Source organism: Cervus canadensis, chromosome 5 (genome assembly GCF_019320065.1).
Source record: "Cervus canadensis isolate Bull #8, Minnesota chromosome 5, ASM1932006v1, whole genome shotgun sequence".
Lineage (NCBI taxonomy): Eukaryota > Metazoa > Chordata > Mammalia > Artiodactyla > Cervidae > Cervus > Cervus canadensis.
In genome coordinates this window covers 68,985,384-69,006,080 of record NC_057390.1, presented here as the reverse complement: position 1 = coordinate 69,006,080, position 20,697 = coordinate 68,985,384, and the positions used below count along the sequence as shown (strand labels likewise).

Genomic DNA, 20,697 nt, shown 5'->3' with positions numbered 1-20,697 from the left:
CCCCCAATAAGTTTTGTAAATATCCATCATCCCATATGTTAATAAATACAAAATAAAAGAAAAATTTTCTTCCTTGTGATGAGAATTCTCAGGATTTACTCTCTTAACAGCTTTCACTTATAATATTCAGCAGGGTTAGTTATATTTATCATGTTGGACATTACATCCCTGGGCTTCCCAGGTGATGCAGTGGTAAAGAATCCACCTGCCGATGAAGGAGACTCAAGAGATGTGAGTTGGCTCCCTAGGTCAGGAAGATACCCTGGAGGAGGAAATGGCAACCCACTCCAGTGGGTTGCCTGGGAAATCCCATGGACAGAGAAGCATGGAGGGCTACAGTTCATGGGGTCACAAAGAGTTGGACACCACTGAGCGACTGAGCACAAATATTTGCACAACATTACAACCCTAGTACTTATTTACCTTATAACTAAAAAATATTGCATGCTTCACAAGTCCGTGTGTCATCCTTGTGTGGGGACCATGCTAATCTCTGTATTGTTCCAAGTTTACTGTTGCTGAAGTGAGCACTGTGTGGCTTCTTTTTTTGTTTGTTTTTAATTGGAGGATAGCTGTTTTACAGACCGTTTCTGCCATACATTAACATGAATCAGCCGCAGGTGTACATATGACCCCTCCCTCTTGAACCACCACCACTCCACCTCCCACCTCATGTTTGTCTTCTTTTTATTGGGTTGTCAGAGTTGTTTAAACATTCTAGCTACAAGTCGTTTGTTGGGTATATTTTTTGCAAATATCTTCTCTCAGGCTTTCCTCTTGATTTTCTTAACACTGCCATTGGAAGAGCAAATGTTTTCGTTTTGAAGTCAGTTTATAGATTTTTTTCTTTCATGGTTTGATTTTTGTGTTGTAACTGAGAAATTTTTTGCAAAATCCAAGGTCATTAAGATTTCCTTCTATGTTTTCTTTTGGAAGTTTTATAATACTAGCTTTTACATTTAGGTCTGTGATTCATTTTAAGCTAGTTTTTAAATATGATATTCAGTTTTTCACATATGGCTATCCAATTTTTCCAGCATCATTTGTTGAAAAGATCATCCCATGTCAAAAATCAGTTGACCATATAAGTGTGGGTCTATTTTAGCACTCTTTTTTCTATTCTTCTGATCTATTAATCCATCTTTATACCAATATGACATATTATAGTTTTACAAGTCTTGAAAGCCAGTAGTACATTTTCCAACTTGCCCTTTATTATTATTATTGCTTTATTACTTTATTGCCCTTTATAATTATTATTATTACTAATATTTAAACATTTTATTTATTTATTTGGCTGTGTCCAGTCTTCATTACAGTGCACAGGATCCTCAAACTTCCTGTGACATGTGGAATCTTTTAGTTGCAGCAGTCGAACTGTTAGTTGGGGCATGTAGGATCTATTTCCCCGAGCAGCAACCAAACCCTTAGGTCTTCTGCATTGAGAATGCGGAGTCTTAGCCACTGGACCACCAGGGAAGTCCCTGTCCTTTTTCAAAGTTGTTTTGAAGCAACTATCTCCTTGGAAGCAAACTTTTTTGGTGCCAGCTGTAAACTAAAAACTTAAGAGAACTGTAAAACTGAGTGCATTAACCACGCACTTGATAAACATTTTCAGCCCTTAGCATGGTCCCTTTCTAAAAGTAAAGAATTTTCTCTAAATTTTTCTAGTTGTTTGGAGAGAAAAAAATCTGTGGTGTGTGTGTGTGTGTGTGTGTGTGTGTGTGTGTGTGTGCTGAAAGAAACTTAATTGGGTGCTGGGGGTTCAGATGAGGTTCATAAGGATGTTGTCTTCTGTGGTACTTGGCTACATATTGATCTTGATATATTATCTTCATAAGATCCAGATCTTTTTGTACAATAAATTGTGATGATGTCATAGGGAAGAGTTTGCTCTGCTCCTTCTTGCTCCCTCTTTGTCTTACATTTAGAGTCAGCAGAGAAGAGACACAGACTAGACTAGGCTAAAACTTCCACGGGCTGAAGCTCTATCCATTTAGCTGTTGCCACTCTCAACCTTTCTCTCTGTCAGGTTTCCAAGCTGTTTGGTACCCTTGTTATCACCAGACCTAGGCTGTAGCTCTTTCCTGGTGTGCTGCCCTGACTCTCACTTTGCCAGTCTTAAGAAGCTGCATTTTATTTTATTTTTTATTATTTTTTGGCTGCACTGTGCAGCCCGTGGGATCTTTGTTCCCCAACCAAGGATTGAACCCACACCCCCTGCGTTGGAAGCATGGAGTCTTAACCACTGGACCACCAGGGAAGTCTCCTACCAGGCTTAAGATAACTAGAGCACATATTTGGGCAAGCAGTCAAGCTCTGAATCTCTAAGTCCCAGACTTAGCAGCCCATCAAAGAGTCTATTTTTCCTGCTGTGTGGAAAATACAATGTTCAGAATGGAGCCTGTGGAGCCTCTGGTGGGTTTGGGGCTCCCAGACCCCCAGCTGGCCCCTGGCAGTGCCTGGCTGTCCGTGGGACCTGCAGCTAAGCTTCCAGGCCGTCCCCTCCAGTAGGGCTAGTCTGAGCTGTCAGTTCAGCAGTTCCGCATTCCTTACACCCTTTTCATGATCTTTAAAGTCTCCCACAGGCAGGCTTTCTTTTCCTTCCTTTCCAGGTAGGGAAGCTGAGTCTCAGGGAGTGAAATACCATGCCAAGTACAGCCATGGGCCTTGGTACCTCCCCAGCCTTGACCCCAGCCCACACTCCCCAACATCAGTGACCAGGGTGGGCACTGGGCAGCCTCCCTCAGCAGTTTGACACTGTTATCACTGAAATTTGGGACCAAAATGAAGACTCGCCAACATTGGAGTAAATGAGGGAAGAAGAGCAAATGGGGTTACATGTGGTTTATTTCTGGACTGATGATAAACCCCTCCTCTCCGGCATCTGTGGGCAACCTGGGCTTTTAATAAAGATGGTCATGCCCTGCTTGCCTGTAAACTTCCCCTCTTTGGGTTCGGAAGGGGCTTTGCTAAGGAAGAGGATGACAAAAGGCGTCTCTGGGCTCTATTTTAGAATGGTTTTCCGAGGCCCCTTGCCTTCTCAGAAGCTGGCAGCCACTTTCTCTCTGCCACATAACTCCCTCTGAGAATCGTCTCCGGTCTCCATGGTAACTGCATGTCGGGAGACAGCCTGCTCTGTTCTGTGGCTTTGTATTAAACACAATGAATTTAAATCGGGTGCTCGGCAGTGAAGATAATCATTCTGGATTAGAGAGATGCCTGGAGCTCCTCATTTCATAATTTTAGAAGTTGGCACAATTCTCAGCTTTCGGCCTTGTAATTCAAGCCCAAGCCCCACCTACCCCTGTTTCTAAACTGCAGTTAGATCCAATTTCACTTGGGCTTTCCTCCATCCTTTGACAGAGGAATCTTGGAGCCTGGGAGCCCCGCAGTCATGTGGGGATCGTGTGAAGGAGACGTGGGACTCCAGAGACAGATGGACACTCATTCCATCTGGCTGCGTGATTTCCTCTGAGCCCGTTTTTCTTACCTATATAATGAGAAGAGTAAGCTCTACCCTACAGAATAATATATTTTTAAAAAATTTTTATTGTGATAAGATATATATATATGGGGCTTCCCTGGTGGCACTAGTGATGAAGAATCCGCTTGCAGTGCAGGAGATGCAGAAGACTCAGGTTTGATCCCTGGGTCAGGAAGATCCTCTGGAGGAGGAAATGGCAAGCCACTTCAATATTCCTGCCTGGAGAACTCCATGGACAGAGGAGCCTGGCAGGTCACAGTTCATGAAGCCACAAAGAGTTGGTCTCGACTAAGCACACACACAAGATACATATAAGATTTCTCATTTTAACAATTTTAAGTGTATAATTCAGTGACATTAAGTACATCCACAATGTTGTCACCACAATAATCCATCTCCAGAACTTTTCCATCGTTTCCAACTGAAACTCTGTACTCAGTAAATACTAATTTCCATTCTCCCCACTCCTCCCAGTCCCTGGAAAACACCATTTTACTTTCTATCTCTATGAAGTTGATTACTCCAACTTCATAAAAGTGGGATCGTACAGTTTTTGTCCATTTGTGAATGGCTTATTTCACGGAGCATAATGTCCTCAAGATTGAACCATGTTGTAGCATGAGTCATGATTTCCTTCTTTTTTAAGGCTGGATAACATCCACTTCCACTTTATGTACATACCACATTTTGTTTATCCATTCATCTGTCGATTGACACTTGGTTGCTTCCGCGTTTTGGCTATTATGAAAAATACTGCTACGAACATGGGTATACAGATATCTGAGTCCTTGCTTTCAATTATAGAGTCATTTTGAGGACCAAATAAGATAATAAATATTAAGAACATTGCACAAAGCAGGCTGTCAGTAAATGTTCATTTCACTCCTGAAAGTGAGTTCAGCCTGGGTGCTACCTGCCACAGGGGTCCAATGGCTTCTGTGGGAGGGGAGTCACCTTGTGCTAGCAGGCTGCTTCTCTGTGCCTGGGACCTGTGAATCTGTTGAGCCTGGGGAATTAATATAATTCATTTCAGGATTTAAAGGGCCTGTCTTACCTATGAAAATGTGTGTCGTTTCGTGATGAAAACCATACATGTTTTTACATTTCTCCCACCATTTGGTATTCATGTATTCCTGATTACAAAGTGAGAAAATGTTATGGCTGATGTATATAATTCCCTATCTCTGGTCTATTTTAAGTATAGCCTCTGGGAGACCCTGAATCTGCGGTGGGATTGCCGCAGGCTATGAGGCTTTGCCCTTAGTTACTATTGGTTGGTATCAGATCTATTCTCCATGTTACCCAAGAGTATGAGATTTGGACTAAAAATACCTAGATCCCAGTCTTGTTTCATCTCTCAAAAACTGAGATGGTGGAAACATCTGAACAACCCAGTGTTTGTGAAGATTAGGTGAGGGCAGCCTTCGCTGTGCAGGTGACTCTCCTAGTGCACTTCTTGGGGGCCAGGTTGCTATCTTGGTCTGCATCCCTCCAGGAGAGTTTCTCTGCTGGGGATTCCTCTCTTGCTGCCTGGGGCCCCTCCAGGAATGAGAATCCCAGAGCCGAGGAAGCATCTTTCTCTGCCGGGTCCTCTGAAGTTAGCCTTTCCAGATTCGGCAGGAGCTTCTGCCACCAGCCCTGGAGAGGGCCGGCACCTCTTTGTCTTCAGGAATTTGCAACAGAAGGGAAGGGGGAGCGATGCACAGCCTCCTGACCGGTGCCTGACCCAACTGTTCCCCGCAGCTCAGCGACGGGTCTGCTCTCTATTGATGGGGCTGAAGGGGGAGGGGATGTGGGATTTCACACTGAATCTTGGAACTTTCTCTCAGCAGGCCTGTTCTTGCTTGCAGCTGGTTGTTTTGTGAGCCCAGGGCCTACCTGTGGAGCAGGAGCCAGGCCGGCTTAAATCGGGCTTCCCGAGCGGATATGCCCACTGTCCTTGAGACCTACAGGTTACCCTGCTCTGCTCACCCCTGAGAGCCTGAGTTTCCTGCGAGGGCGTCTTAACTTATAGGGCAGCTCACCTCTGCTTGAAGCCAGTGAGCCAGAAAGATGCTTGCTTTGGTGACAGGGTTTTCTTGGCTTCCTAACCCCATAACTGCCCTTCCTCCTTCCTCTTGGCTCTCCTCCCCGTGGTCTTGTCTTTGTCTAACTCCTCTCCTCCGTGGTCACCTCTCGGGATCCTATCCCAGATTGCGTTCTCCTCTTCCCCACCTTCTCTCCCCAGGTGATCTGTTACTGATGACTCCCACGTCTGCAGCTACATCTTAGGCACCTCTGCGCACCTGCCCGAAACTCAGCACATCCACCACAACCCAACTCCTCTACTGGGGACCCCTCCTCCTGGGAATGGCACCCTCATCGTCCCAACCCAGAGCCCACTTGCTCAAAACCACAGGACTCCTCAGACCCAGGTCCGCCAGGCTCCAGAGTTCAGGTCACTTCCACCAGAGCCTCCTGCCTCCACACACTATCAGCCAATAGAAACGTATCTTGAACAAATGCAAAAATTCAAATGTCACTCTCAGCCCCAACCTGACTCTGCTCTGGGACCCTCCCTGGTTTTGGCCATGCTGGACCTCACCTGGACCCCTTTGTCGGCCGTCCCTGGCCCCTGGGTGCCCACTCCCTTGGCAATCCCAGCCTGCTTTCTCTGTCCCTGCTCCTGACTTCACAGAACTGGCCCCCGAACATGGCATGTTCAGTTCAGCCCTCTCTTGTTGATTCTGTAGTGCATTTCCCATATGCTTTTCTTTTCCTCCATCTTGGCTCAGACCAATACTTCTAATTTTCCCAGAACTTTCCCTCCATTTTACTAAGAAGTCTGGGACCAAGGGCCTGGGCACCCTCAGCTCCCCTCCATGTCACCTTGGATCACCTCCTCGTCTATCGACCTCCCTCTAGAACAGATGGGGAGAGACGTCCTTCCCAGTCTAATAGAAGCGCAACCCTGTTTCCTCATCTGAATAATGGGGATAATACATGGATTTCACAGGACTGTTGTGAAAAACAAGCATAGAGCATGTGCTCAGTGGATATTGGTTATAATTAGCGATTTTCACTTCTGCTCCAGTGTCTCAGTCAGCTCTACCTTAAGATGTCTAAAAACTCTCTTCTTGGAGAAGGAAATGGCAACCCACTCCACTCCAGTACTCTTGCCTGGAGAATCCCGTGGACAGAGGAGCCTGGTAGGCTACAGTTCGTGGGGTGGCAAAGAGTCGGATACAACTGAGCGACTTCACTTTCTTTCTTTCTTTCCCATTTGAAGTCCTGGCAGTCCAACACATACTTTGCTTACAGCATTTCTTAATCCGATCACTAAATTTTCAGCGAAATACTTGATCTGTATTTTGATTTCATAAAATTTACAATAGAAAAAGTAGATCCATATACCCAAATTGTTCCAAACACACTTGAAAGTTTTCCCATAGCTGAATGAGGATGGCTTTTAAATTTCAATTAATTTAAAGGAAATAAAATGAAAAATTTTGTTCACTAGGTAAAAAAAATAAAAAAATAAAAACTCTCTTCTGTCCTAAATTTGGAGGCTCCTCTCCTGATACTGTTTTTTCAGCCATACAGTCATAAAACCTCCCCTGTTATTTACATCACATCCTCTTCTGTCATTAAACCTAGCTGCCGCTTCTTCCTAGAAATGGGTTTCACATATGACCTTCATCCCAATCCCCAAGTTGAGGTTCATCATCTAAGCCCTGCAGTTGAGTTTGCACTGCATAGTCGGAGTCATGTTATGGAGTCTGATTTCGTGTTCTGTCTCTTCCCAGAAGCCTGCCGTGACTACAGACATGTCCAAGGATGGGGGTGACCAGAGTCCTTTCTGTAAATGTGCTCCTAAACCCCCACAGTCCCGAAGCCCCTCATCACCACCACCTCCACAACACACTTTGCTGACCGATGGAGTCCAAGGTCACCAAGGTCCACCCACTTTGGTCATAATCAGTCCTGCCTCAACCAAACCAGCCAGGTGTTTTTTCTGTCTTCCAGCAGTGTCCCCGGCTCTGCCCACATCATTTCCTGCCCCAGAGGGTCACCTCCTGCCCGCTTCCAGCCTTCAGCCTGCCCATCCTACTGTGTGCTTCCCCTCCCCTTGTCTTTTGTTGAACTTGATGATGCTGTCACCATTGAGGAAAGTTATCTTGTGCTGTTTTGTACTCTCATTATTTTGAAGTCATTTCTATTAGAAATGAACCTTTTTGTCTTATTTGGTTTGTTAACTGTACTTGTTATTTCTCACATAAGCATCTTAAGGTAGTCATATTTCTCACTTCTGGAGCATCTGATACACTTAACATGGTGTACACATTTGTGTTACCCAGAAATTATGCTTAGTGATCATTAACTATAATAGTTATAATAGTAGTGTAAATCACTTGTATTTACTGGGCTCCTACTATGTGCAGGTACCGTCCTTGGTGCTTTACACACATTATCTCATTTAATTCTCATAGTAACCCCACATGCGGTGTATTATTACTCCATTTTACCAATGAGGAAAATGAAGCTCAAAGAGATTAAATAACTTGCCCAAGATTTTATAACCATAAGTGATGGAGCTAAGATATCTGTCTGGTTCTTGTCACTCTACCATTTTGCCTCTTAATACAGCATTAATGTGCTTTTTAAATGGCAGGCAGATTAAGTGTGGGAAAATGTTCTTTTCCCAAAGTATATTGCAGGTTGAATGTTGCCTGTTTCCTCTGCTGAAAATTCAGAGAATGAAGGGTGAGTTTTAGATATGGTAATGCCAGGATAATGCATTTAGATAGATATGCATTTAGATATGGTAATGCCGGGTAATGGGTATGGTCGGGAAGTGGGACCGTGCCCTGGACGAGGCAATAGAGGCTGCAACCCAGAAGGTAGGAGTAAAAAGTGAAAGGAAGTTTAGAAGTGCAATTCATTATAAATGTGCAATTTAGAGAAAACCATTCAGCTGCAGAGTGAACTCAACAGGTCAATTAAAAGGCCTGGGAGCTGTGTGCAGCCGAGGAACAGTGGGTGGCCCCAAGGAGCAATCATGCATTCCTTGGTATCTGGGAGAAAAGGTGTTTCAGGGGAGGGTTTGTGTTGTCTTGTTTGTTTTTCAGAGAAAAGGAGCATTTAATAAAAAGTGTTGGGGAGACTCTAAAAGAAAACAGAAGGGGACGTCCTTAGTGGTCCAGTGGTTAAGGCTCTGCGCTTCCACTGTAAAGCACATGGGTTCGATCTCTGGTTGGGAATAGGGTACAACCAAAAAAGGTAAAAATAAATTAAAAAAAAAAAGAGGGTGGAGCAGTGGTCAGCATTCCAGTGGCCTGGCAGGGAATTATGGCAGAAAGAGTCATGGTCCTGAGCCCTCAACGTGAGCTGGATGAATTGACAGTAAAGCCAACATAAACTTGTTAAAAGCATGATCTCCCTAGATCAGGTCAGTGTAGCTGATAAAAATGTGGGACTCCTCATTTAAAAATTATTAAGAATTTCAACATGACAGCAGGGATTAAACCAGGACAGAGCCTGCACAAGCTATATATCCATGGAGTTGGCTTTGGCTGGTGGGTGTATGTTTCAGGATGAAAAATGTGTTTACTGAGTGCCAGGCATGGTCCTAAGTACCATCATACATCATCTCATTTGACAAAATGCTCAGGTCCTTCTTTTGAGCGTCTCTTGAATCCCAAGGAGCACTGCTGCTTAAGAGCTGGCTTTCCAGAGGGCCCGTAAGCAGCCAACAGATATCTGAAGATGAAGGAAGTAATTCAGCACAAGGGAGAAACTACTGAGCTGGTTATTTCTTTTCTCTGTACTTAAAGCAAATATGAGTAAAAGACGGAAGATAATTTCAATGTGAAAAGAAAAGGAAACGGTTCAGCAATTCCAAGAGAAGCAGATCCATTCGAACAAGTGATGACTTTCTCAGTCATGTTAAGAAATGTTAAAATGTTTGCATTGGTCTTAGTTTACGGAGCACATACAAACACTTGTTATTTGAGGGACTTCCCTGGTGGTCCAGTGGTTGAGAATCCCCCTAGCAATGCAGGGGATACAGGTTTGATCCCTGGTCAGGAAGCTAAGATCCCACATGTCTTGGAGCAAGTAAGACCATGCAGCCAAAAAAAAAAAAAAATTGTTATTTGATTCTCAGTGCAGGATTGTTCCCTCTGTGAAATTTGAGTTGCCCTTAATCTGTCCATCTAGATAGTAGCAGATCTAGCTCTTCTGATTCCAATAACCTCCCCCAAATACCCCCCTTTTCTGAGCATTAGTATGAAAATATGATCCAGGAAGTCCTTCCCTCATCCCTAATGAAAAACCCCACAGATAAGCTCAGGCCCAAGTGCCTTCTCAACACCAGGGTACCAAGTATGTGTCTTGACCTATTGGTTCTTGGCCTTGGAGTTAGAGAATGAGACTTTTTCCTTTGGGGTGCAGAGTGGAGGGGTAGAGAAAAAAAAAAGAAAAACATTGTTACTGGGAACTCAGCAATATGTGATCATACCTGCAGCAATGTAGGAGATGGGAACTCAGCAATAAGTGATTACACCTGCATCAATGTAGGAGCTGCTAGAGAGTGACCCTCCAGATTTGTCCTGACAAAATCAGGAAAAGTCAAGGCACTATTCTATCCAACTCTGTGATATCAGCAAATAAATTACATATGAAATTTCTTTTCAACTTGCTGAGCAGGTCCATGGTCAGTACAAAGACCCCCGAATGCCCACAGTGGTCTGCCCACAGTGGGCTGTAACTTCTGAAGCATAAAGATGACATTTATAACCACAGGTTTAGGTTGAGTTCAGTATGAGTTCCTGCCAAGTGTATGCCTGGAAACTGTGTCATAAAATGGATCACTATTACGTTGACTGGTTTTCCTTAGGGGCAAGTGGAAGTGACATGACTGGGCATCAAATCAATCCAGATTTACCCAGCAGTATGTCATCAATATCAAAAATAAAATAATGGCAACCCTCTGAAGTAGTAAAATTCTGTTTCATATCCTGCCAAATGGATGTAATGATGCTGTGTCTGCTGGTTAAACAAATGGTCCTAAAGTCCATATTAACTCAGTAGTGAGAGATGTCATGTCTACATTCACAATAGAAATGAATGCCACATGCACAGTGGGGAATGCTTGGCTGGAAAGTAGTTTATGTCAAAAAAAAAAAAAAATAAGGGCTTGGGTTGATAAGTGGGCCATTCTGGTTAGCCACCAGGTTCCAGGAGGCCCTGCTGAGTTAGCTGTTCCATGGTCAAGTCTGGCATGATTGGAGATGCTCATGTGTTGGGAAGCAGCAGTTCCACTTCCTGGCAGCGTATACCCTGAATGCGGGGACTACCCTGGTGTGGGTGAGGATGCGCCAGGACCGTGCATAGCAATGTCCCTGAACTCAGTAATGAATACATGCCCAGAGGAGTTTTCATACAGTGAATTAATTAAAGTAAATGAAATATCTGTACTTAAATGAATCTTAAAGATGTCAAATTAAAAAAGCAAGTTGCAAAAGAACACGGAAGTTATAAAACCATTTGTGTACCTTTTTTTAATTTGCAAAGCAAATACAGTGAAAGCGTAAAACATGGATGGGAGAAGTTTATATCAACCTCAGGGTTGAGGGATGGAAATTTTAAGATGAAGAGCTCCTATTATATTGAAAATATTTTCTTTCATTTTTTTAATTAAAAAATATGTAAGGTAAATACAGTAAAAAGTTAGCATCTGTTAAATCTGAGTAATGGGTTCATGGGTATGTGTTGTATTATGTTCTGTACTTTTACTATATGGTTGAAATGTTTCATAACTTTAAAAGAAAGTATTTTAAGCACATAAACATGGCTGACTAAATTTTAAATAGCTTTAGTTTCCCTCAAATTTATTTTTATGTATATTATGAAAGTAATATAGTCTAAGAGAGAAATTTCAGAAAATTAGAAAAAAAATAAATTACTCAGAATCGCATCACCCAAAAATAGTCATTGTTAATGTGTTGGTATATTTCCTTCCATTTTGTTTCTTTGTGTGTGTGTGTGTGTATTTAAACACACTTCTAAAGCATCTTGGGTACACATATTGAATGCTGCCTTTTTCACTCATTATAGCATCACCCCTGTTCCCTGTTGAGACTTAGCCTCACTGAACATCATTTCTACCGATTTCTAAAGATCTTTCACAGCTTCCTTTTCTTGCATAAACACAGTTCTGAACATTCAGCAGTCACACAGTCACATTTCCTTTTGATTATCGTAAACATCATCCTTCTGAAAGCCTCCGGAACAGGATTGGGTCACGCTCTGCTCTTGATTTCTATAAGGGCTGTTTTGTGTGGGATGACAGTAAAAAGGTTTGTCACATCTGTGATACCACATTCCCGTGAAGACTGAGCTTGTCGGCATTCATCCTGTGGGTGGAAGCTGTGCATATTTTAGAAGTCAGCTCTGTGTGTATCTTGCCTGGGAGGAAACGAGTGCTCATGCATCCAGCATCTGCTCTGGGCTCCAAACCTGCACTTGGAGGAATGTTTACTCCTGTTAAACTTGCTTTGAGGCCTGGGGTAACAGCAGTAATGACTGTTCCAGCTATTTATATGCCCTTTGCAGCTGATAGATGCTCTCACATCCATTGCCACCTGACCTTCTCTGAGCAGAGGTAAGGCGCAGAGCAGAGCAGACACACAGGATTACAACCAGTAAATGTGATAGTCAGGACCACTGTTGGATGCTTCTGACTCCTTCCAGAACACTTTTCAGTTACTATCCTTGGACCCAGGCAAGAGGAGTTTCTGCCGTGAGCTCTGGACTCCAGGTGACCTCCAGGCCCAGAGCCCACTGTCCCAAAATCCTGGACCCTCTGGGGCCCTGGAATCCACTGACAAAGGGTCTCAGCACTGCCAGGGCCTATGTTAGCCTATATCTGTCTGCTTGGGAGCCAGACCCCTGCTGTGTCCAAGTCCCAGGGCAGCATCTTGCAGGGGTGAGCAGAGCTTAGATCTGCAGCTGCAGGACGGATCCAGGGTTGGGGGTGTGGGCTGGAGGCAGACACAGAGGCTGGAGGCCAACATCTCCTGCAGTGTATCTCAGAACTGCAAGGACTCTGAGAATTGCGAACTCAAGCCTGGCCTTCTCAGTCATTATGAAGTTGTATCGGTTAGAGTAGGTGCCTAGAATATATTCTATGTAACAGTTTGTTAGCTTGATCTGAGCCAATCTAAAGATTCAGCAGGTAGATCTGTTCTACTCTCAGAAACCCACAGATATTAAGAACTGTCTTGGCTCTCTTATTCCACTGTGCTGTTTCCAGGTTCCCTTCTTTTTGATGCAAGGCCACAGATGGACGAGGGAGTGCAAAGGAAAACAATCTAGAACCCCAGAAGAAGTAAAACAATTTAGTGTGTAAAATCCCAATATACCAGACACCCCCGTGTCCACACATAAAAGCAAGAAATGCATTTCAGGACAAAATAGACTACAACCACCTGCTACAAGGGTGAATCAGCCTGGCACCATCCAGCCAAATCCGAAATAGAAGCCAGCTAGTAAAGCTACAATCTGGTGCTCTTCCCCTTCCTCTATCTCTCTGCCTCCCACATCAGGGTTCCTATGTGTGAACCAAAGAACTAGCACCCTCTGTTGGTTACTTCAAGCTATGAAAGAAGTCAGGCCCCTGCGTCTCCCAGGACAACAGGGGGACAAGTCTCACCCACCCAGCCAGGGTCAGCATGGAAAATCAGTGTTGCAAGAGCTTTCATTTTAATTGTTTGTTGGCCACTGAACTAATATTTTTCAGTTCCTTATTCCCCAGCAATATTTCTGATTTGTGATGAAGGATTTAACTGAAGAGAGAAGCATGAAATCGTCAAGACAGTCTCATTGGGCTGATTCCCTCCCACACAGAAAACAGGGACAAACAACTAAATTCTGAATACTTACATACACATATTAGGACAAAACGTTACAAAGTGATGCTCCTCTTGACTTTCACAGCCATCCAATGAGGAAGCTATTCCTATGGTACAGGTAAAGACTCTGCATCAAAATATTTTTAAAATTATAGGGATAATGTTAGCCACTCAGTCATGTCCAACTCTTTGCAACCCCATGGACTGTAACCCTCCAGACTCCTCTGTCCGTGGGATTCTCAAGGCAAGAATACTGGAATGGATTACCATTCCCTTCTCCAGGGGATCTTCCTGACCCAGGGATCACACCTGGGTAATTTTTCACTGATAAATCATACAGGGACCTAAAATGCTATCTCAAACAAATAAATGGAGATAAAGTTAATGTTCTTGGAAAAACTGAAAACAAAGATAACGATTTGAAATGTCTATAAAAACTTTGACCAGAATTGCTTAATGAAATGTCAGAGAATAAAACAAAACAATATATTCAAATTAATATTTTTTTCATTATGGTTTACATATATATCTGTAACTAAAATAATATTATTATAATTTCATTATGGTTTACATGTATATCTGTAACTAGGTAATACTACAAATAATATTATACAATTACCTCATCTATATATTCAGGGCTTCCTTTGTGGCTCAGCTGGTAAAGAATCCACCCACAATGCAGGAGACCTGGGTTCGATCCCTGGGTTGGGAAGATCCCCTGGAGAAGGGAAAGACTACCCACTCCAGTATTCTGGCCTGGAGAATTCCATGGACAGTATAGTCCATGGGGCCGCAAAGAGTCGGACACAACTGAGCAACTTTCACTTGACTTCACTCATGTATTCAAGTTGGTCAGAAATCATCTGGGGGGAATTGTCTCATTGGCAAATAGAGGCTGAGGAAACACACTAAGTGGTTTTTCCAAAGCACCGAGCCACAACCTAAGATGAGGAAGAAGAAGGTTTGTGTGTTGGATCCACAGTAATGATGTAGGTTATACATTGGCTCCTGTGTGCAACCCAGGAACTCCAGCTCCTCGCAGTTTCCCGAACACTGCTGCACTTGGGCCTCCCTGCCTCCTGTGTGGGAGAGTCAGTGGTTGTCCTGAATGTCCACCTGAGGACCCAGTGTCTTCCCATGCAGCGACTCAGATGGGGGTAGAGATGTAACCAGATGGCTTTTCCCGTCTCCCTCAGGCAGCACTCGTTGGAGGCACCACCATGATCATTGGCCATGTCCTGCCTGACAAGGAGACCTCCCTTGTGGAAGCCTACGAGAAGTGCCGGGGTCTGGCCGACCCCAAGGTTTGCTGTGACTATGCCCTGCACGTGGGGATCACCTGGTGGGCTCCCAAGGTAACAGTGCTGGGTGGAACCCTGAAAGGAGAACCAGTGCTCTTGTTGGTGGAGGGGCCATTTGATGGGAGACAGCTGTGGGTGACACTCTCCTACAGTGAGGAATGCCCCTCCCACCAGCATCCTAACTCCCCCAAATGCTAAAACAAAAAACACTTAAGATTCTCTGTGGCAGGGGCTGTCTTGCTTAATTTAAAAAGCCAGTTTTCCAGCACATACACAGGGAGCACCAGCTCCTTGCTCTGACCACCAGGCTGTCAGCGTGTCCTGACGCTTTACATTAGGTACCACTGACACCAAAGGGGTTGCTGCTGAGTAGTGGGGTCAGCCCCCAGGGTTGAATCATTTTGTGCTGGAAGTAACAGCACTGAGGTCTCAGAACAGAGGGTCCTGTCCTGGCTCAGTGCTACCTGTTAAGAATGGATCTTACCATCTTACCCAGAAAGAATGGGTGCTTCTTTCCTGCTGGGCCCCAGCTCCTGCTCTAAGCGCCCTGAGGCCACCTCCCACTGGGCCCTGTGTCAGTTCAGCCTCTGTGCCCCTGGCTATCCTGACCTCCGGTTGCCCAGGCCCCAGGGCCAGAGTCCAAGCCCCGCTCCTTGGCTTCCCACTTCCTTGTTCTTCCTGAAAACAGATTCACAGGCATTTAGATTTTGCTTCACTTCTGGAGTTTTTTCTGCTTATTGCCCCCGGGGACGCAGACCGAATATTCATTCTTTCATCAAGTGTTCATTAATCACCATGAGCCAGTACTTGAGTTGGTGCCCTGGGATCTTAAAAATAAACAAGTATTAAGAGATTTTACAAAGTTCTCCAGCTGGGGACTCTGACCTAAAGAGCCTGATTCCCTTCTGAGCTGGTAACTAAAAGCCTGACTGCACTTCTGCCCTTGAGTATAAGCCTTGATCGTGAGATTCAGCCAGTCTCGCCCATTACTTCCAAAAGGGTGCTCATGAAAGGCTGCAGAGCCACCCACCTCCCACATGAAGACTCCCCTCCTGGTACCGGGCAGAAGATGCCATCTATACTGAATGTCAGCCATCCCTTATCTTAGATGGAGGTTTTGTCCAATTCAGATACCCTCCTGGGTGGGTGATCCCTCCTACGTGAGCCTCTCTCCCTTCCCTCCCCCAGCAAGGGACTGGAATCAAGGATCCACTCAGATCCTCAACATTGAGGCCAAGCCAGTCATCCCTAAGTCCCCAAAGACTGTGGGGATTTTCATGTATCTAGAATTTTAAATTCTTTTCTATGGTAATCAAAAAAATTTTTTTAATTACAGATTTTAAAAACAGAAAAGAAAGGAAGTTCATAATCCAGTCACCCCCAGTATAATGACTATTGCTATTCTAGCTCATTTCTTTCTGGTCTTTTTTCATACCTGCTTTTTACATAGTAACTCTTTTGCTTTCAGTATGAGCATTTTCCATTTGGCTGCATGGTCTTCATGACCATCAATGCCATGGCCACCTAGTGTTCTGTCAAGTAGATGAATCACAATTTATTTACGTATTGTCAGACCAATGTTTCTTCCATTTTTTCCCCTAGTATAAATAGTATTGGGATCAATCTCCTTATTCACATAGCTTTATTTCATGTTTGGCTTTGTCCCTAAATTATATTTTTCCCTAGGTCTCTGGATTTTTAGTATTAGTATGCCTTCTCTGTAACACCCCTTCCATTATGGTGATAGAGGGAACTGACCAAGGTATGAAAGTCATTAGTGCATTTACCAACAAGGCTGATTTGGAGACAGAAACATAGACAAGCTCATGTGATATGAGAAACATGCCCAGATAGCGTTTCTATATTTGTAGCATGCTGGACAATTTTCAAAGCACTTCCGCATCCATTTGCTCACGTGACCTCACAGCAGCCTGTGGAGTGGGAGGAGAGTGACATACTATGAGGTTACGGGTGGTCATGCGACAACTCCATCCACTGAGCTACCTCTGCTCCACGCTGGGCCAGCATCCGCCAGCCAACCTCTTGATAACCTGTACTCACACGACATTGCCTTTGCGTTTTGCTCTCCAGGTGAAAGTGGAAATGGAGACCCTGGTGAGGGAGAAGGGAGTCAACTCGTTTCAGATGTTCATGACCTACAAGGACTTGTATATGCTTCGGGACAGCGAACTGTACCAAGTGTTTCATGCTTGCAAGGATATTGGAGCCATCGCCCGAGTCCATGCTGAAAATGGGGAGCTCGTGGCTGAGGCAAGGCAATAGAGAATATTGGGCAAGAGGGGGCGGGGCACCAATTCTCAGGGGAATTCCTGACCACCCATGACCCATCCTACAGGGTTCAGATAAAACAAATTCTATAAGAAATTCTAAAAGAAAGTGTGAGATGTTAACACCCCAGATGACAGCTCTTTGCCCAAAAATCCAAACTTTTCTAGCGTCTATAAAAAAACAAATCTTCCTTTGTAGTTCAAAAAGGTTTCTAAGTCTTGAATGATAATGTCTTCATTCTAATATGATATTTAAATTTGGTTACCACAAAGGAATGTGGAGCATCTCTAAGAAGTATTTTTAATGAGATGTGACATACAGAATAAATAAGAGTCAGCCTTCCACTTTCCTGGACCTCCTCAGAGGAGCAGAGGTATTAGAGAGATCTTCTCACTGGGACCAAGACAGACAAGCCCCGTTTTACTCCTGGATCTTAAGTAGGACACTTGGGGTGAAAGCTAATCTAGGCATTTCTAGAAGCTGGAGATTTAACTAGATTTCCAGTGAGGAAATTCTGATTTTTCAGATCAATAAAGAGTGCTTGTCTTTAGTGTACCAGGCCTGCTGGCTGATGACTGAACTGTATTTCTAAGAGGAAAAAAATATTTTCAGTCATTATGAAGTGAGTCTCAGGGGAGCCCTGTATTAATCCTGCCCTTTTTAGAAGATGAGGATTATAGAAGTGAGAAAAGCAGCAAGCTTATTGACATGGGCTGAGCTGAGCATATTGTATAGTCCCTTGGATTATATTTTTTGTATCTCTCTGATTCTCTCTCAATTTTCTTTCTTTTGCTCTTATTCAGGGAGCAAAGGAAGCACTAGATTTGGGTATCACAGGCCCAGAAGGCATTGAGATCAGCCGTCCAGAGGAGGTGAGAAAGACGTCTGCGTTCTTTGTCAACGTCCTTCCTATAGATTTATAGAATCTTTAGGATGCACGAGACATCAGTGAATACAGGTTGTATGGTATTGCTTTCTCCATGGGTGAAATTCCCATCTGGAAGCTTCCCAAGGAGCAGCCTCCTCCATGCTACAGCTGGGACTTCACTGGTGGCTCAGATGGTAAATAATCTGCCTGCAATGTGGGAGACCTGGGTTCGATCCCTGGGTCAGGAAGATCCCCTGGAGAAGGCAATGGCAACTCACTCCAGTATTCTTGCCTGGAGAATTCCATGGACAGAGGAGCCTACCAGGCTTCAGTCCATGGGGTCGCCAAGAGTCGGACAGGAGTGTGCAGCTAATACTACTACTACGCTGCTGCTATGCTACAGCTGACCAGGCCTCGAGCTTCCCTGGGGAAGACCACTTTGGGGAACAGACCCACCTGGGTTGGGTTCTGATGTCAAGGGTCTGGGAGAGGCCGTGTGAGCATGCCAGGGGTTGCAGTGGCCAAAATCAAATCGGGAGAGAAAAGACAGACTGAAAGAGCCTTCGGCTGCTAGAAGAAACTCCAGGCTATAAGCCAGTGAATCAGCATTTGGGGGCTGAGATCCCTTTGAGTGTCTGAGGAAAACTCTGGACTGTTCCCACTAGAAACAAGAGGCACATGTGTGTGCTCTCTCCCTCTTTTCCTATTTGTTGCTGAGAATGGTAACTAAGGCCTGCCCTTCCTCTGCCCTCTGATTTTACCCTTGCATGGTTTTGCAGGATGTTGACACAAATGCCCTCCAGTTCCCATTTTCTGAAGAATTTGACTCTGGAGGATCACATTAGATAAATAATGCATTCTTGCCCTATGGCCCTGTTCAGATATCCCCCAGCGCTGGTGAGGGGAAAGCTATTTTCTGTTTCTTCAAAGCCTTAAATGCATAGTGGTGGTTGGATGCCCATGAAGGATTGATGGGGAAGCCTTGAGGGATGAAGAGCTGGAGACAGGATGTGATGGTTCTACCATCTGACAGGAACTAAGTCAGCTTATACTTGATCAGCCCACCTGGGTCTGTCCCTGTCTGTCCGAGCCCTTGAATGTAGCTCCAATCTGGGCACCTCAGAGTTGGTAAAGACACACCAACTTCAATAAAGGCAATGCACTGAGAGTGCCTGTGAAACAGGGGTGGGCGGGTGATGGGCACAGGACTGCACTTTGTGGAGTTCTGCCAGGAGAGGAGCAAGGCACTGACTGTAGTGGTAATAAAAGCAAGAATTACCACCATCTTCATCTACTGATTAAAGGGGAGCACCTGGGGAGATTTTGCTCCCCAGGGACATTCGGTGATGTCTAGAGATAATTTGTTATTCAGTCACTCAGTCATGTCCGACTCTTTGCGACCCCATGGACCGCAGCATGCCACAGTTTCCTGTCCTACACCATCTCCCAGAGCTTGCTCAAACTTATGTCCATTGAGTCAGTGATGCCATCCAACCATCTTGACCTCTGTCATTCCCTTCTCCTCCTGCCTTCACTCTTTCCCGGCCTCAGGGTCTTTTCCAGTGAGTCGGCTCTTTGCATCAGATGGCTAAAGTATTGGAGCTTCAGATATTTTGGGTTATCCCAACTCAGGGGGAGGATGTTACTGGCATCTAGTAGGTAGAGGTAGGGGCTGCTGCTGAAGAGCCCACAATGTCCATTCAGCCTCCACCACAAAGAATTATCTCACCCAAAATGTCAATAGTGTCAAGGTTCAGAAATCCTGATCTAGGCTAATTTCCAGCTTAAAATCAATCAGTGTTGCTCCTTGGCTACAGTTCTGAGATGGCTGTGGAGAGAAGGCACCAGAAACCAATGGAGATGTTTTTGTTTGCCCTTGTTTTGTTGCCTTTGAATTAAGCCCTGAGTAGCATCCAGCGAAGGCACGCCTGGAACACTAAGTCCTGGGGTGCTCTTGGTTTGAACAGAGGTGGCTGGAGCTTGATGCCCCTGCTCAGGGCTTCCTCCCAGGCCACTGCCTGTGGGTTCAGTTAGCCCCTCCGGCTCTGAGTCAGACATTCCAGCACTTTCTACAAGGTGGGGTATCACGCAGAGGTAAGCTTGCTTGAGGAGATGATGAAGTTTGTTTTATTCCTTTCCTCTGTTCCTAACAGCTGGAAGCAGAAGCTACTCACCGAGTTATCACCATTGCAAACAGAGTAAGTAGACCCCAGCTCACTCTCAGCCCATTCTCAACTGTGGGGTCAGAAACCAACCTGGACAGTGGAGTCCCAGTCTGCTCTGGGTGCTACCACCAGGTCTGGCTCACAGGACCCCAAATGGACATCGTTTGCTAATCAAACGTTGTTATTCCCATAGCCGTGACAGGAGTGCTCCTTGCCACTGGCTCTCTCTTCCACCCCACTGAGTTTACTGGCACCTGGTTCATTGCTTAAGTGGAAATGACTCCCAAGGGAGGTGGGGACCACAGAGCCTCATGGCAACTGGAACCTCTTGCTTCTAGAGGAACAAAGTTATTTACTTAGAGATTCACGATTCAGACCTCTAGCTCTCGGCCATTCATGACTTTTTTCTTGGTACAGTTCAGGGTGAGGGGGCACTGATGCAGTGTGGTGGTGGGAACCAGCAAGAGACGTGGGGCCTTGACCAAAGACAAGCTTCCAGTCACATGCCAGTCAATCAACCATTCCAATAGACTATTTCATTGGAGTGATGTTATCACCCACTCCTTATAGGAGGGTTGTGAGGATCAAAGGAATCATGGAAGGAAAAGCACTTTATACCCAGTAGAACACTGTATCAAGGTCATTTCCTCTCCTGAACTGTTAGCGGGTTCCCTTTCTTTGCTCGGACAATCTG

At 44.8% G+C, this 20,697-nt stretch overlaps 1 protein-coding gene and 1 pseudogene across 1 annotated transcript in view; one reads left to right on the top strand and one right to left on the bottom strand.

Moving 5' to 3' along the window:
- The window catches only part of DPYSL5 (dihydropyrimidinase like 5), an 87,181-nt gene that overhangs the window by 47,355 nt on the left and 19,129 nt on the right, over positions 1–20,697 (top strand). The window contains exons 3-6 of the mRNA XM_043469141.1: positions 14,577–14,735; positions 16,773–16,952; positions 17,774–17,842; positions 19,992–20,036. Coding sequence (XP_043325076.1) covers positions 14,577–14,735; positions 16,773–16,952; positions 17,774–17,842; positions 19,992–20,036 — 453 coding nt within the window. The remainder of the gene's footprint in view (positions 1–14,576; positions 14,736–16,772; positions 16,953–17,773; positions 17,843–19,991; positions 20,037–20,697) is intronic.
- On the bottom strand, positions 434–533 carry LOC122442752 (annotated as a pseudogene).